We start from the raw sequence: 16,531 nt of genomic DNA, 5'->3' as shown, positions 1-16,531 counted from the left end.
CTACAGTGTCACCTTGGTGAGCAAGGGAGGTAGGGGTTAGCCATGCTATCATCACTACTGGAAATGGAGTCTTGTTGTGACTGACTGTTGACTTGAGGGAGTATGACCAACTATGACTACTGTGAAAGTGGTGGGGTTCTACTCCAAGTACTATGTTGGAGAAACGCTGTGACTAGGGAAGTATAACGGCCTAGATAAACAAGAAGAACATATAATTGTTATACTTTGTGAGTATGTTGCAACTATTGCAGGAAAAGGAGATTACAGTATGTAGGCTTAACTTTTAATGCTGGAACGGGCGCACTATTGAAGAACATTCCAAGGAAGGCGGCCAACGGTGTTGTAATCCTCAAGGAGCTAACCTCACCAGGGCCCTCAGACACAGGAATACAAGGAGACCATCGATGGAAACCACAGATAAGAACATGTTCCAGGTGCAGACTTCCAGGACAAGGTGGATGAAGAAATGGTGTACTTTACTAATACATATGTCTCAAAACAAGGCTATAACAAAGAACAAATGGCTCCTCCGATCTCAGCGTTCAAAGTTTAGTGGTCAGGCTGGGTCACTGGAGTTGAGCAACCACTGAAATGAATGCTAGCTGTACACTTTGAATGGAGCTGTGCTTCCTGTTCCATTTTAAGCGCTAGTTCCAGCACCAGAGGCTTCAGGGATCAGCAGATCAAGGGTATGAGGGATGTCAGGCCCCTACCGATTAAGTAATGATGACCTCTCCTGAGGAAAGGTCATCAATACTAGAAGCCTGATAAACCCCTTTAAATGAATAAAATACACGTTAGGCCTTATGCACACAAACATAGTTTTGGTCCGTGAATGATTTTCAATTTTTTTGCAGATCGCACATGTCCTCCATGTGCTGTTTGCATCCGTGCGGCAGTTCTGCAAATTATAGAACATGTCCTATTCTTGTCCATCTCTTGTCAAGAATAGGCATTTTTACTGACTGTAGTGAGAAAATTGCGTAATGCGCGCGGCCGGTATCCATATTTTGTGGATCCACAGTTTGTGGACCACAAAATGGAGCCGTTCATGTACATGAGACCTTATACTAAATTTTCTCACACACAACTATATATCAATCTGGTCAGCGTCTCCTGATCTAGCGCCTGCAGATTGCACTGCATTTCATGTTGACCGGTTTCCTTTAAAAGGCCCCAAATGTCTCTATTACTATGGAGTTAATTCAATACACTGTACAAATACATTGTGATCTGAGTGGACAACCGTTGAGGTACTTACCAGGTATGTGTCCATTTCTTTTTCAAGGTGAACTTGCTCCAACAAAGTGAAATCTGTGTCCACCTTCAATGATTTGACTTTCTTTTCGATTTGTGTTTTGTGCCTCTTCTGCATCCAGTAAGGAAGTAAAGACTCCACAAACTGGTTAAGGATCTGAGAGGTGATAAGTAATGTGGCCAAGCTCTGCGCAGTAAAGAGACAAAAAATAAGATAAAGCAGAACAAACTTCTTGGTTTCCACAATAAAAAAAAAAAAGTGTCCACGCATACTGCCACTCCATTCAAAGTCTATAGGACGGATGAAGACAGCCGAGCAATCTCTATCAGTCCTACTGTCTTTGAACTGATCTGCAGTGGACATATTCGCCCGCTGTTCCTTTCAAACTCTTCCTCGCTGCACAATGACAGACCCCTGTGCTAGAGATCAGTGGGATTCCAGTGGTCAGATATATCACCTAGAATGTGTTTAGGTGACCGATATCAATTGCAAGACCCTCACTCCAACAAGAACAACATCTCCTCCAATATATGGAGAGTGAACAGGTATCAAAACTGTCCCATAGGCACTAAGGCCCATAGCAACTAGGGTTCCGTTTATTTTAATGTAATATTTATATTACATGCCACAGCACTTTACAGAACTTTCCCCAACTGTCCCCAGTGGAGCTCACAATCCAAGTTCCCCATCAGCATGTCTTTAAAATAAGGGAGAAAATCCACACAAACATGGGGAGAACATAAAAACTCCATGCAGATGTTGACACTGGTTGGATTCAGACCTAGGACCAACCACCGGGCCATCATACTGTCTGGGTAGGTTCAGCCGTAGGATATTGGGTGCAGGTTTCAGTGCAGATTCGGTCCCGAAAAGCGGGCCGAATCTGTGCACCCATTGTTTTCAATCGGAGGCTGCACTGCAGTCCATGCGGCCGAGGTTTATTTGCCGTGGGGTTTTCAAGACTGCGTCAAGACCGTACAGATCCATTGTTGGCTTGGTTACTGCACAGACCTCTCGCAAAGCTGTACCCGAAGCCTGCAAGCGGTTTAACTCCATTCAATACAGCTAAACCTAGAGCGAGCCTGCATGAAATTTCACAGCAGAAACTGCAGCACAGCGCAGTGGTTTCTGCCGTGGGAAACGCAGAGGATTTTGTCTAGGACAAAATCCCCCATGTGGACCTCCCCTTAGTTGTTTGAAATTGGAATTTTCACAGGTCCATAAACCCAAGAAGGTCACGTTTTGAGGATGATTTTTATCACATGAAGGATCTTATTAGAGGTTCTCGGCCTTTTTGCTGGGCTCCCAATATACAAATGAAAACAGAACCACTTACAGCATTATCTCCACTAATAACATGGTTGTTCAAGGCTGGAAAACAGTATGGTTTATCTAAGTGCTACAGCTTTTTAACATACAGTACTGTATATCCTTTTCCAATTCAGCACTCGAGCCAAGATGTTAGGGACTACTACTCTAAATGGACATCTGTGTATTTATTTAGGCTGAAGACTGACTAGCAGTTGGGCGTTTTTAAGTTTTTGCTGTAAATTCTCACTGGCAGTTTAACAATGATGGCTAAGAAACAAGCACTTGTATGGCGGTGGCCCCTTCATTATGTTGATCGGTGGCGGTCAAAGGGGTCGAACCCCCAATGACCAAAAACTTATGGCCTATCCATCAATGTTACAGCCTGGAGCTTTTGTAACTGAATAAAAACTAATACAATCTGATTAGTTTTTTTCCAAAAAAAGTTAAACCTCAAAATAAAGGGGCTATCCTGGAATTTGATTAACGACGACGGGGGTCTGACTGCCGCCGATCAGCTGTTCAAAGAGGGTACTGCGCTCCTTGAGCGTCCAGAGCTCTTCCTAGGCCAGTGGCGTCACTTCAGTGGTCACATGTCCTAGGTGCAGCTCAGTCCCATTGAAGTGAACGGGGCTGAGCTGTGATACCAAGCAGTGCCGCTATACAATGTACAGCTCTGTGCTTGGTAAGCTGTGAAGAGGTCGCGGTGCTCACCTGAGCTCCGGTGAGCGCTGCGGCCTCTTCAAACAGCTGGTCGTGGGGTCGCCAGGAGTCAGATCCCCGCCGATCGGATATTGATGACCTAGCCTAAGGGTAGGCCATCAATATAATATTCCTGGACAACACTTTTAAGCTAGTTTTTATACATGATGCCCAATAACAAGGAAGATTACGGTATAAGGTAGACTAATAATTTGCAGTATCTCTCAGCCATCTCCTGCTGGGAAGTCATCAATGTCTGATGAGACGGGGTTTGAATGCTGTGACTTTTGCACATTACTAGAAATAAAGCTCAGTGGTTAGCACGGTTTCCTTGCAGCGCTGGGGTCCTAGGTTCAAATCTGACCAAGGATGACATCTGCATGGAGCTTGTATGTTCTCCCCATGTTTGCGTGGGTTTCCTCCGGTTTCCGCCTACACTCCAAAGACATACTGATAGGGAACTTAGATTGTGAGCCTCATTGGGGACAGTGTGATGCTAATGTCTGTAAAGCGCTTTGGAATATGTTGCCACTATATGTACAAGAGAAGTAAGTACATATATACATGCTAAGAAAGTGCTATACTCTGCTTTAAACGGAGATCTGCATGGATGGCCAACCATGCAGATGGAAGTTCTTAACAGAAACAGTCAAATCAGCGACAAAGGCCTCTTTCACACTTGCGTTGTCCGGATCCGGCGTGTACTCCACTTGCCGGAATTACACGCCGGATCCGGAAAAACGCAAGTGTACTGAAAGCATTTGAAGACGGAACCGTCTTCCAAATGCGTTCAGTGTTACTATGGCACCCAGGACGCTATTAAAGTCCTGGCTGCTATAGTAGTAGTGGGGAGCGGGGGAGCAGTATACTTACAGTCCGTGCGGCTCCCGGGGCGCTCCAGAATGACGTCAGAGCGCCCCATGCGCATGGATGACGTGATCCATGCGATCACGTGATCCATGCGCTTGGGGCGCCCTGACGTCACTCTGGAGCGCCCGGGGAGCCGCACGGACTGTAAGTATACCGCTCCCCGCTACACTTTACCATGGCTGCCAGGACTTTAGCGTCCCGGCAGCCATGGTAACCATTCAGAAAAAGCTAAATGTCGGCTCCGGCAATGCGCCGAAACGACGTTTAGCTTAAGGCCGGATCCGGATCAATGCCTTTCAATGGGCATTAATTCCGGATCCGGCCTTGCGGCAAGTGTTCCGGATTTTTGGCCGGAGCAAAAAGCGCAGCATGCTGCGGTATTTTCTCCGGCCAAAAAACGTTCCGTTCCAGAACTGAAGACATCCTGATGCATCCTGAACGGATTTCTCTCCATTCAGAATGCATGGGGATAATCCTGATCAGGATTCTTCCGGCATAGAGCCCCGACGACGGAACTCTACGCCGGAAGACAAGAATGCAAGTGTGAAAGAGCCCAAAGCTGTAAATAATGCTTTAAAATTACCATCCGGTATGATATGTGTGTGTATATACATAGAGATATAAACATTATTCATGGCGAGTATACATATAACGAACGCGACAGGCAGCTGTTTATTAAGAATTTCTTGCATTCAAACGCATCTAGTCCTCGTCTCCTGAATGTATGTATTTCTGAAGTCTATGTGAAGAGCTCCCCCTAGTGTTATATGGATGAGATAACCAGATAGGACAGTTATTACCTGAAAAGTCTTCTTATACACAAAGGGGAGCTAAGGCTATTTTCACACTGGCTTCACTTGTGAGATCCGTTCAGGGCTCTCACAAGCGGCCCAAAACAGATCAGTTCAGCCCCAATGCATTCTGAATGGATAAGGATCCGTTCAGAATGCATCAATTTGGCTGCGTTTGGTCTCCGTTTCGCTTTTGAGGCGCACACTAAAACGCAGCTTGCAGCATTTTGGTATCCGCCTGGCGATGCGGAGACAAACGGATCCGTCCTGACTTACAATGTAAGTCAATGGGGACGTATCAGTTTTCACTGACACAATATGGTGCAATTGAAAACGGATCCGTCCCCCATTGACTTTCAATGTAAGTCAAGACGGATCAGTTTTGACTTAGACTTTTTTTTTAAATGAATAATGCAAACGGATCCGTTATGAACAGATGCAAGCATTTGCATTATCGGTGCGGATCCGTCTGTGCACATACAAGACGGATCCGCACCGAACGCAGGTGTGAAAGTAGCCTAAGTAATGTTTCTAGCGATATTTTAAAGGGAATGTGTTATCAGATAATCACCTATTTAAATCATGTTTTTATGTGAAACACATTTTTACGAATTTTGTCCCTATCAATATAAAAAAAAAATCTTAAAAAAAGGTTTTATGTTTAACATAAAAACGTGATTTAAGCAATAGGACCTTTTATGGTCCTATTGCTTAAATCACGTTTTTATGTTAAACATATTTTTTTAATTTTTGGTGATTTTTTTTATTTTCAATGTTACTATCTATAGTTAAAAAAAACAATCATAAAATCGTGCTATTAGGCCTTAGATATGGTAAGACTTCCTGTCGTTTGAGAGCCGCTACATGGCTCATGAACACAATGGACATGAGCTGACCCCATTGACTTCGATAGGAGTGTTTTCTAGACATGCAGAGGTCAGGAGGGAGCTGATAAGCTGTGATTTCACCTATCGTGAATGGTAGATCCTGTCTTATCTATATAAAGGTGTTATTTTTCATTGCAATTCTGCCTGTGGTGATGATAATAGCTACTGAAAAATTACCTATACAGAACAGGAAATCATGACCTATTATTAGACCTAGTGGACAGTGTGGAAATGGTATACTTGAGCAATATGGCCTTTTAGGGGTTCATTTTTTTTTACTCCTCTCATGCACTTGCATACGCAGAGTCAGTCGTGTGCATGAGGCCTAAAGGCATGGTCATAAACTGTGAAACATCTTTTAGCTCAGGTCAATGTGAAAAATCTGCTGATCTGCACGATTACGTGATTTTGGTCGTTGAGCAGCCACAGCTTGTGAACCCAACTTAAGGAGGACCTTTCATGGAAATTTTTTTTATTTAACTAAGTATCTTTACTGGGCGTGAAAACTGCGGGGGCATGTGAAGGGTATTTGAAAAAAACAACAAGGATGGCAGCATACCACGCAAGTAAAGGTACTTAATTAAACCAAAAAAATTCCATGAAAGGTCCTCCTGAAAGCATTGAGATCTGCAATGGACAAGCTACTGTGGACTTTAGTTGCCAGTCAGGAATAAGAATTCAGGTGGATAAGAAACTGGAAAGCCAAAAGAAAGGCATAAATTGTATATAATAAATAACCCACTACATATCATGGAGGAATGCATGATAGTACAGTATACAAAAAGAGCTGTACTACTAACATTTCCATACAGACCTAGCCTCCCTGGCAGTGACCAGATGCTTCACAACTGATATCACAAGTACCCCCATCACAAGATCAACCGAAAACAGTAGTGTCATGAAAAACGAAAAAATAAAGACATACACTTCAAGTGAAGTAAAAGTGCCTAATGTAGGTTAAGGATCCCCAGCCTCATTCCTTCCTCATACACAGCAGCATGGTGGTTACTCACAGCTGACTGTGTAAAGACACAGGTTCGGGGGTTATTTTAAGTGATGCATTTCTGTTGTGTAAGCGATATACAGCCCGCACAGCAAGGTGATCTCCCTGCCATCAGAGGACCAGCGCTGCACAGTGCCAAGCAGCTGAGCTGCCAGGTGAACGTCACATTGACCATGCTAAAAGCGCCAACCTGACAGCCTCAGCAAAGGCATTTCCTTTAATATGAGAACTACGCAAGTCTTCTCGCCTACAACCCATGAGTAATACTACATGTATCTGACTGTACCACTGTATATCCAGGGAGTATAGTATTCATCACAGTGTGACTGAGGAGTAGACGTTTACTATTTCCTTTCCATTCACCGGCAGAGTCGAGGGTTTACGTTCACGGCCCAGTCTTGGTACCCTTTCTATGCTTGTCCCATGAAATAAAAATACTCATTGGGTCAGGAGGAATGACTGTAGACAGATTAGGCAGCCCTGCTCACTATCTCTAAGATCTCTGACTTATCTTCCGCCCTGAATTAAGAGAGGGAGGAGATATATTTGGGTTGGGTTGATACTGTCTTTACAATGGAAAACATCTGCTTTGCGGAATTCATGTTAATGGGGTATTGCGGGATCAGCTGTTTGAAGGGGCTGTGGAGCTTATGAAAGAGCTGAGGCCTTGTAAGTCCATGCACGCCAACTACTTAGTTGCAGCCGGGCAGAGTATTGCAACCTCATCCGTTCATTTAAATATGACAAAGCTGCAATATCCGCATCGTCGCCAATAAGTAGAGGGCGTGCAAGTGGACAGGCTGATGTACAGCGAGTTGGATGCTCAGTGATCTGATTTTGATGGCCTATCCTGAGGAAAGGCCATCAATATTCTTCTAATCTTGGCAAAACCCTTTAAGGAGATCTTTAGACACCCTAAAGCAGGGCTACTCAACTGGCAGACTGCGGTCTGGGTCCAGACAACGGTAGCCAGGAAAACACTCCCATAGAAGTCAATAGGGTCCCCTCCTGTCCATTGTGTCTATGGCCCATCTAGCTGCTCTCAGACCCCTCTGTTGGCTCCCTGCTTCACTGTTCCTAATGCCAGTGCGCTTTGTGTGGCTCAGCATGGCAGACATGATGATGTCATCGCATCATGCTCGTCAGCACTGAATTACCAATTGAGAAATAGGGAGCTGATTGCAGAGGAACGTATGGAAGGTGGGTACTTAAAGAGGACCTTTCACCTGGAAAAACATTGTGAACTAAGTATGCTAACATGGAAGCAATGCAGGGTATCACTCCATGGGGTTCACAAGGTATCATCACTCTGCAGTCTTTTGGAGAAGGGGGGCACTTAAGAGAGCCATCATTGTGAGGGGTCATTTAAGAGGGCATCTTATTGCATCAGCGGGTCCACTTAAGGGGCCATCACTGTCAGAGGGCACTTCAGAGGGCATCACTGTGAGGAAGCCACTTAAGAAGATATAATACTGTGTGAGGGCACTTAAAAGGGTTGGCCCATCTTGGACACTGGCAGCATATCACTAGGATATGCCCCTAATGTCTCATAGGTGCGGGTACCACCTCTTGGACTCGCAACTATACTTAGAAAGGAGCTTATAAAGAGCTGGAGGGCGCACTGTGCGTGTGCGGCCATCCTCCATTTATCTCTATGGGACTTTTGAAAACAGCTGAGCAGCGTGCTTGGCTATTTTCAGAAGTCCCACTGAAACGAATGGGAAGAGCACCGATGCGCCTTCTGGCATTTTGCGAGGGAGGCATTAATGGGGGAATCACTGTGGGAGTGGCCACTAAAGGGGACATGATACTGTGTGGTGAGCACTTAAAGGGCATCACTTTGTGTGGGGGCCATTTAAGGGGGGCTCATTCTGTGTGTGGATACTTAATGGATCTTCCTGCTGTGAGGGGGCCACTTTGAAGCATCATACTGCATGCGGGACACTAAGGGGGCATCATACAGTGAAAGGAGGCACTATGGGGCATCATACAGTGAAAGGGGGCACTATGGGGCATCATACAGTGAAAGGGGGCACTATGGGGCATCATACAGTGAAAGGGGGCACTATGGGGCATCATACAGTGAAAGGGGGCACTATGGGGCATCATACAGTGAAAGGGGGCACTATGGGGCATCATACAGTGAAAGGAGGCACTATGGGGCATCATACAGTGAAAGGAGGCACTATGGGGCATCATACAGTGAAAGGAGGCACTATGGGGCATCATACTGTGAAAGGAGGCACTATGGGGCATCATACTGTGAAAGGAGGCACTATGGGGCATCATACTGTGAAAGGAGGCACTATGGGGCATCATACTGTGAAAGGAGGCACTATGGGGCATCATACTGTGAAAGGAGGCACTATGGGGCATCATACTGTGAAAGGAGGCACTATGGGGCATCATACTGTGAAAGGAGGCACTATGGGGCATCATACTGTGAAAGGAGGCACTATGGGGCATCATACTGTGAAAGGAGGCACTATGGGGCATCATACTGTGAAAGGAGGCACTATGGGGCATCACTGTTCTCCTTCTGGCATTTTGCGAGGGAGGCACTTATGGGGGCATCACTGTGGGAGTGGCCACTAAAGGGGACATAAGGGGACCTTCTTCCAGTCCCAGGTATGTGGACCTCTACAAAACGTACTTGAGTATCCTTGACCTAAAGAATCATCATTTATCCCATTGTTTGCCGAGCAATAGAGAGGGGGGGGGGGGGATTTATCAAAACTGGTACAAACAAAAACTGGCTTATTTGTCCATAGCAACCAATCAGATTCCACCTTTAATTTTTGATATCTCCTTTAGAAAATTAAAGGATCACTCTGAATAGTTGCTATGGGCAACCAATACAGTTTTCCTTTGCACCAGTTTTGTTAAAGTTGCTCAGAAACACATCAAACAACTATACCCGGAAGAAGCCAGGTTACTGGCGAAACGGCGTTGGGTCAGGAGGTGGCTGAGAGATCGACACACCATTCAGGGTATGCGTATTCTGTTCATTCACCAAGCTTCATTGTCCTCACATTTGCCTCCATTGCAGCTTGTCTGGGGCTTTTTGTTCAGAGGCGCCTTGGAGTTTTTCATTTCCTATACTCCTTCCCTGTTTTCTGGTGTGCTGACCTGCCGGCCCCTCCTTGGGTCCTGTTTCCTATCTGTGTGTCCCACCTTTGTGCTGCCTTTTTATTATTATGTATGTATGTATTGTATATCATTAATAAAGCTTTTTGATTTTCATAACCGTGAAAGTCATGGTCCATTTTTTGGCGACACAACACATCAAACAACTGACACAAAAGGCCTTGTGGAGAGGTGGATGGGTCACCCATAAAACAAGATGGCTGACGCTCAACACCATACATCATGATACTTCGACCCTTTGTTACTTCATTGCTTATGTAAGGAGGCTTTCTTTAAATAAAACGTATACTGGTTGGTAAGGGGAACAGAGTCAGAAGGTAAAGTTCATAACTCCATCCAGGGACAGCACAGAAAGTGGTTAGGTGGGTGAATCACGCCACCGCTACCCTATGGAAGCAGTGGTTGAGGAGGACAGGTGTTTACATATCCCACCGCACCCCATCTGTGGGCCAAGACATGATGTGACATAGGGCTGTATGTTACACAACTAATAGATTAGGACACTGGCAAAGATTTTTAGAAAATGGGAAATACAATATCTCCAACATCTAAGCACTGCACTCACCTGCCGTAAGAGCTTTAGATCGCACATGACAAAGGCTATGTAGAAGAGTGACGCAAAGCAATTTACAATGTTGAACTGCAAGACATAAAGAACAGTGTTCAGATGAGGGATGGCATCTAGTCACGATGTCTTCCAGAGACGTGTCTCTGGGTACAATACATTACTGAGCGAGCCATAGATGCTCCTTGCACCAGCATTCTGATCCAGCGAGGGAGGGTCCTGAGCAGTGGGCCCTTGTTTATGACGTCCATATGTCCTGGTAAGGCTTTAGAACAGAGATGAAATGGTTCTGATTGCTCTTTAGGATGGATATCGATAAATACTGCCCAGCATGAGTAACATTAAGGAATTAGATAGAATGCAGATTGACCTCCTATGTGGAATGGCTCATGGACTTCAATTTTGAAGATCGATCTATCTATCCATCTACAGTGAGGAACATAAGTATTTTAACACCCTGCGATTTTGCAAGTTCTCCCACTTAGAAATCATGGAGGGATCTGAAATTCACATTGTAGGTGCATTCCCACTGTGAGAGAATCAAAAAATTAAAAAAAACAGGAAATCACATTGCATGATTTTTAAAGAATTTATTTGTCTTGCACTGCTGAACATAAATATTTGAACACCTGAGAAACAGCAAGAATTCTGGCTCTCAAAGACCTGTTACTGTGCCTTTAAAAAGTCCACCTCTACTCCACTCATTAATCTAACTTAGTAGCAACTGTCTGAGCCCTTAAAAGACCCCTGTCTACCCCAACGTCATTTAGATGCCAACTACTACCATGGGCAAGACCAAAGAGCTGTCAAAAGACACCAGAGACAAAATGGTGGACCTCCACAAGGCTGGAAAGGGCTACGGGGCAATTGTCAAGCAGGTTGGTGAAAATAGATAAACTGTTGGAGCAATTGTTAGAAAATGGAAGAGGCTAAAGACGACTGTCAGTCTCCCTCAAACTATGGCTCCATGCAAGATCTCACCTCGTGGGGTATGACAGATGATAAGAAAGGTGAGGAATCAGCCCAGAACTACAAGGGGGAAGCTGGTCAATGACATGAAGAGAGCTGGGACCACGGTTTCAAAGGTCACTGTCGGTAGAACACTAAGCCGTCATGGTTTCAAATCATGCATTGAATGGAAGGTTCCCCTGCTTAAGTCATCATATGTCCAGGCCCGTCTGAAGTTTGCCAATGACCATCTGGATGATCCAGAGGAGGCATGGGAGAAAGTCATGTGGTCAGATAATACCAATGTAGAACTTTTTGGTCTAAACTTCACTCGTCATGTTTGGAGGAAAAAGAAGGATGAGTTGCATCCCAAGAACACCATCCCTACTGTGAAGCATGGGGGTGGTAACATCATACTTTGGGAGTGCTTTTCTGCAAAGGGGACAGGATGACTGCACTGTATTAAGGAGAGGATACATGGGGCCATTTATTGTGAGATTTTCAGCAACAACCTCCTTCCCTCAGTCAGAGCATTGAAGATGGGTCCTGGCTGCGTCTTCCAACATGACAACGACCCGAAGCACACAGCCAGGATAACCAAGGAGTGGCTCCGTAAGAAGCATATCAAGGTTCTGGAGTGGCCTAGCCAGTCTTCAGACCTAAATCCAATAGAACATCTTTGGAAGGAGCTGAAGCTCAGTGTTGCTCAGCGACAGCCCCGAAACCTGACAGATCTAGAGGAGATCTGTGTGAGGGAGTGGGCCAAAATCCCTGTTGCAGTGTGTGCCAACCTGGTCAAGAAGTACAGGAAACGTTTGACCTCTGTAATTGCAAACAAAGGCTTCTGTACCAAATATTAACACTGATTTTCTCAGGTGTTCAAATACTTATGTTCAGCAGTGCAAGACAAATACATTCTTTAAAAATCATACAATGTGAATTTCAGACCCCTTCATGATTTCTAATCAGGAGAACTTGCAAAATCGCAGGGTGTTCAAATACTTCTGTTCCTCACTGTATCTATCTATCCTCTGTAATCTATCTGTCCTCTCTAATGTATCTTCTTTATTCTATCAGTCTACTCAATCTCTCTAATCTATATATCCATGTATCCTCTCTAATCTATTCTTTATGATCTAATATCTTATCCATTTAATCTCTCTAATTAATCTACTCTCTAACATGTCTACCTATTTACTCTAATCTAATTTATTCTCTCATCTATGTAATCTTTCTAATCTATCTAATCTCTATTCTCTCTAATATATGAGTCTATCTAGCTATCTATGTAATCTCTCTAATCCTATCTAGTCTTTCTATTCTCTATTGATCTATCCTAATCTAGCTCTCTCTATACATCTATCTAATCTACCTTTCCAATCTGTATTTGGGCACTAGTGATTTAGTCATGTGTATGTTATAATCACTCTACACTCATTTTAATAGACTTCAGCTCACCATATACTGGCTTCATACTGAGCCTGTCATAGACTTTATACAGTACACAGCAGCCAAACCGAGGAGGCAGAGCTGCAGGGGGAGGGAATCAGCAGTCTGAACCAATGATAAGACAGGGGCGTGTCTCAGACTACTGCAGACTCCCTGTAGGCACAGTAGCTAATCTGTAGTCATAGATCACAGCTCTGCCCTAATGGAGTCAAGCTATAAGGCTGGGTTCACACATGAGCGTTTTACAGCGCGTTCCTACGCGCTGTAAAACGCTCAACAGGCAAGAACCAATGATTCCCTATGGGCATGGCTCTCACCTGAGCGTTTTACAGCGTGTACAAACGCGCTGTAAAACACCCTACGCCCCAAGGAGTACAGGAGCTTCTTTGGGGCGTATGGTCGCGGTTCCCATACATAGACTTTCGGGAACGCGCGACAATGGGCGTTTGCTTGTTTCCGGAGCCGCGTATGGAAACGCCCGATGAAATCGCGCATACAGAGCGCAACAGCGTATGCTCAGGTGTGAACCCAGCGTAAATTAGCTAAGCAAACAGTCTGCGTAAAATAAATGGGCTATCATCCCCTGTACTGTAAGTACTTACTTTATATATCAACTTTATGCCTAAAAAAAGTCAGTGTCACTATGACAGGCCCCTTTATTTTAAATAATCCAAAAGATGCCCTAAAAAACAAGCACATTGGTGTTCCTCCTCGTGAACACTTCCAGTCAAATTTCTCCTAAAAGTGTCCCCTCAGCATCTCACTGATTAGCCCAGTGGGACACGACTGTTTGTAAGATGCTGCGGACGTGGCCTTCTAGCACCGCAACCGCTGTTGTAAGGCTACTTTCACACTAGCGTTTTTTGCGCATCTGTCATGGATCTGCAAAAATACTTCCGTTACAATAATACAACCGCATGCATCCGTCATAAACGGAACCGGTTGTATCATGTCTTCTATAGCCATGACGGATCAGTCATGAATAGTGTTGAGTGAACTTCTGTTTTAAGTTCGGCGTCTAAAGTTCGGCTTCCGGTTAGCGGAGAATCCCGATATGGATTCCGAATGGCCGATTATTGATTCCGCTACCACGGACCACAACGGAATTCGGAATCCATATCGGGATTCTCCGCTAACCGGAAGCCGAACTTTAGACGCCGAACTTAAAACAGAAGTTCGCTCAACACTAGTCATGAACATCATTGAAAGTCAATGGGGGGCGGATCCGTTTTCTATTGTGTCAGAGAAAACTGATCCGTTCCCATTGACTTACATTGTGTGTCAGGACGGATTTGTCTTGCTCCGCACCACATGGCGGACAGCAAAACACTGCAAGCTGCGTTTTAGTGTCCGTCTCCAGAGCGGAATGGAGACTGATCGGAGGCAAACTGATGCATTCTGAGCGGATCCTTTTCCATTCAGAATGCATTAGGGCAAAACTGATCCGTTTTAGACCGCTTGTGAGAGCCCTGAACGGATCTCACAAACGGAAAGCCAAAACGCCAGTGTGAAAGTAGCCTAACAAAACTAAATCTATTTAGGATGACAAGATATAAGGAATCAATTTACCTAATTCTCACTCACAGCAAGTGAGCAAAAACGTAAAGCACAACTTACCACTAAGACCTTCAGGACCAAGTGGTTCTGGTGTGACGACTCCAATCTATGATTCTCTGTTAAAAAAAAAAGTCAATTATAAAAATATAATACGCTGGGTAAACGAAATATGTGTCTATTCTTTGTAACGTGTCATCTAGACTAAGTTTGGATCCACGTTAAAGCTCATAATCCAAATCAGTTCCCAAAAAAAATCCTGAAGGAGTTCTATCCAGCCATCAGTCTGTGATCCAAAACTTAACAGAGGACGGCTCAGCTCTCCTGACAGGTCTGGTTTAGTACATTCTCATTTCCCCTGTAATAACAAGGCTTTGAATTCTGCACTGTGCTGTTCCTACAAAGAAATGTATGAATAAAGTGACAACTGAGTTTATCCAAATTCCCTTGCCAAAGGGGCATGTCGATACAATGCCCGACATTGTCATCCCTGACTGGATATTGTCAGAAAATATAGGGACGCACCCACAATGGTAGCTGACAAGTTATTCTGAAATTTCTAATAGGAATAACAGAAGAATGGCTCAAAGCAGAGTTTTACGAGTACACCAGAATTGTATTACTATAGGGAATGTTAAGTGGTTACTAAGACAGACATGTCAGGAGAGCTGGCGGGTCCTCTTTAAAAAGAGAACCAGTCATCATGACAATACAAAGTCATCTGCAGGCAGCATGTTATAGAGCAGGAGGAGCTGAGCAGATTGATATATAGTTTTATAGGAAAAGATTCAGTAAAAATTGTATTTCACTCTAACGGGGTTTCTGCAGTTTGTTTAAACTGATGATCTATCCTCTGGATAGCTCATCAGCTTCTGATCGGCGGGGGTCCGACACCCGGGACCCCCGCCGATCAGCTGTTTGAGAAGGCAGCCGGCGCTCCCGTACCGCCGCGGCCTTCTCACTGTTTACCGCTGGGCCACTGACGTCACGACTAGTATCACTGGCCTGGGCGCGGCTAAGATCCATTCAAGTGAACAGAGCTTAGCCGTGCCCAGGCAAGTTGATACTAGTCGTGACGTCACTGGGCCAGCGGTAAACAGTGAGAAGGCCAACCCGCTGCTGGAGCGCCGCTGCCTTCTCAAACAGCTGATCGGCGGGGGTCCCGGGTGTCAGACCGCCACCGGTGAGATGCTGATGATCTATCCAGAGGATAGATCATCAGTTAAATCAAAGTGCAGAACCCCTTTAAATTCCTGCTCATTCTGGGCTTTGAAGTCCAGGAGGCGGTCCTATCAGTGATAGACATCTACCTCTGTATACACAGTCATAGAGGGAAGGCTGTCAATCACTGATAGGAGGCCTCCTGGACTTCAAAGCCCAGAATGAGCAGGAATCTAAATGAATGAAATACAAGTTTTACTAAATCTTTTTCTATAAACCTATATAAGTATATATCAATCTGCTCAGCTCCTCCTGCTCTGTAACATGCTGCCTGCAGCTCAAACACCATGTTCAACATAACCGGTTCCCTTTAAAGCAAACGTCCACAGCTCACATTTTATATAATTAGGACATTATTTCCTAACAACCCCGGCACAGGTCCATTTATGAACGACCCTATGAATAGCCTAAAGCTTGAACTTTTCCAATTTTTTTTCACTTTACACCCACAAACTTAAAGGGAACCTGTCATCGGGATTTGTGTATAGAGCTGAGGACATGGGCTGCTAGATGGCCGCTAGCACATCCGCAATATCCAGTCCCCATAGCTCTGTGCGCTTTTAAAAAAATGATATGATACATATGCAAATTACCCTGAGATGAGTCCTGTCCCTGACTCATCTCACGTACAGGACTCATCTCAGGGTAATTTGCATATGTATCAAATAGGGTTTTTTTTACACAATAAAAGCACAGAGAGCTATGGGGGTTGGGTATTGTGGATGTGCTAGCTCAATACACAAAATCCCGGTGACAGGTTCAATTTAAATGTATTTTATTGGGATTTTATGTGATAGGCCAACACAAAGTAGCAAGTATGTGGCTCTA

General features: G+C 44.6%; 1 protein-coding gene across 3 annotated transcripts in view; it reads right to left on the bottom strand.

Annotated features, from left to right (window-relative positions):
- ANO10 (anoctamin 10) overlaps window positions 1-16,531 on the bottom strand; it is a 285,873-nt gene that overhangs the window by 213,756 nt on the left and 55,586 nt on the right. For all 3 annotated transcript variants that reach the window (XM_040433433.1, XM_040433430.1, XM_040433431.1), the window contains exons 7-9: window positions 14,546-14,601; window positions 10,532-10,606; window positions 1,262-1,444 (exon numbers count right to left, since the gene is read on the bottom strand). In XM_040433433.1, coding sequence (XP_040289367.1) covers window positions 1,262-1,444; window positions 10,532-10,606; window positions 14,546-14,601 — 314 coding nt within the window. The remainder of the gene's footprint in view (window positions 1-1,261; window positions 1,445-10,531; window positions 10,607-14,545; window positions 14,602-16,531) is intronic.

This window comes from Bufo bufo, chromosome 5 (assembly GCF_905171765.1).
Source record: "Bufo bufo chromosome 5, aBufBuf1.1, whole genome shotgun sequence".
NCBI lineage: Eukaryota > Metazoa > Chordata > Amphibia > Anura > Bufonidae > Bufo > Bufo bufo.
This window is presented reverse-complemented; position numbering and strand designations above follow the sequence as displayed.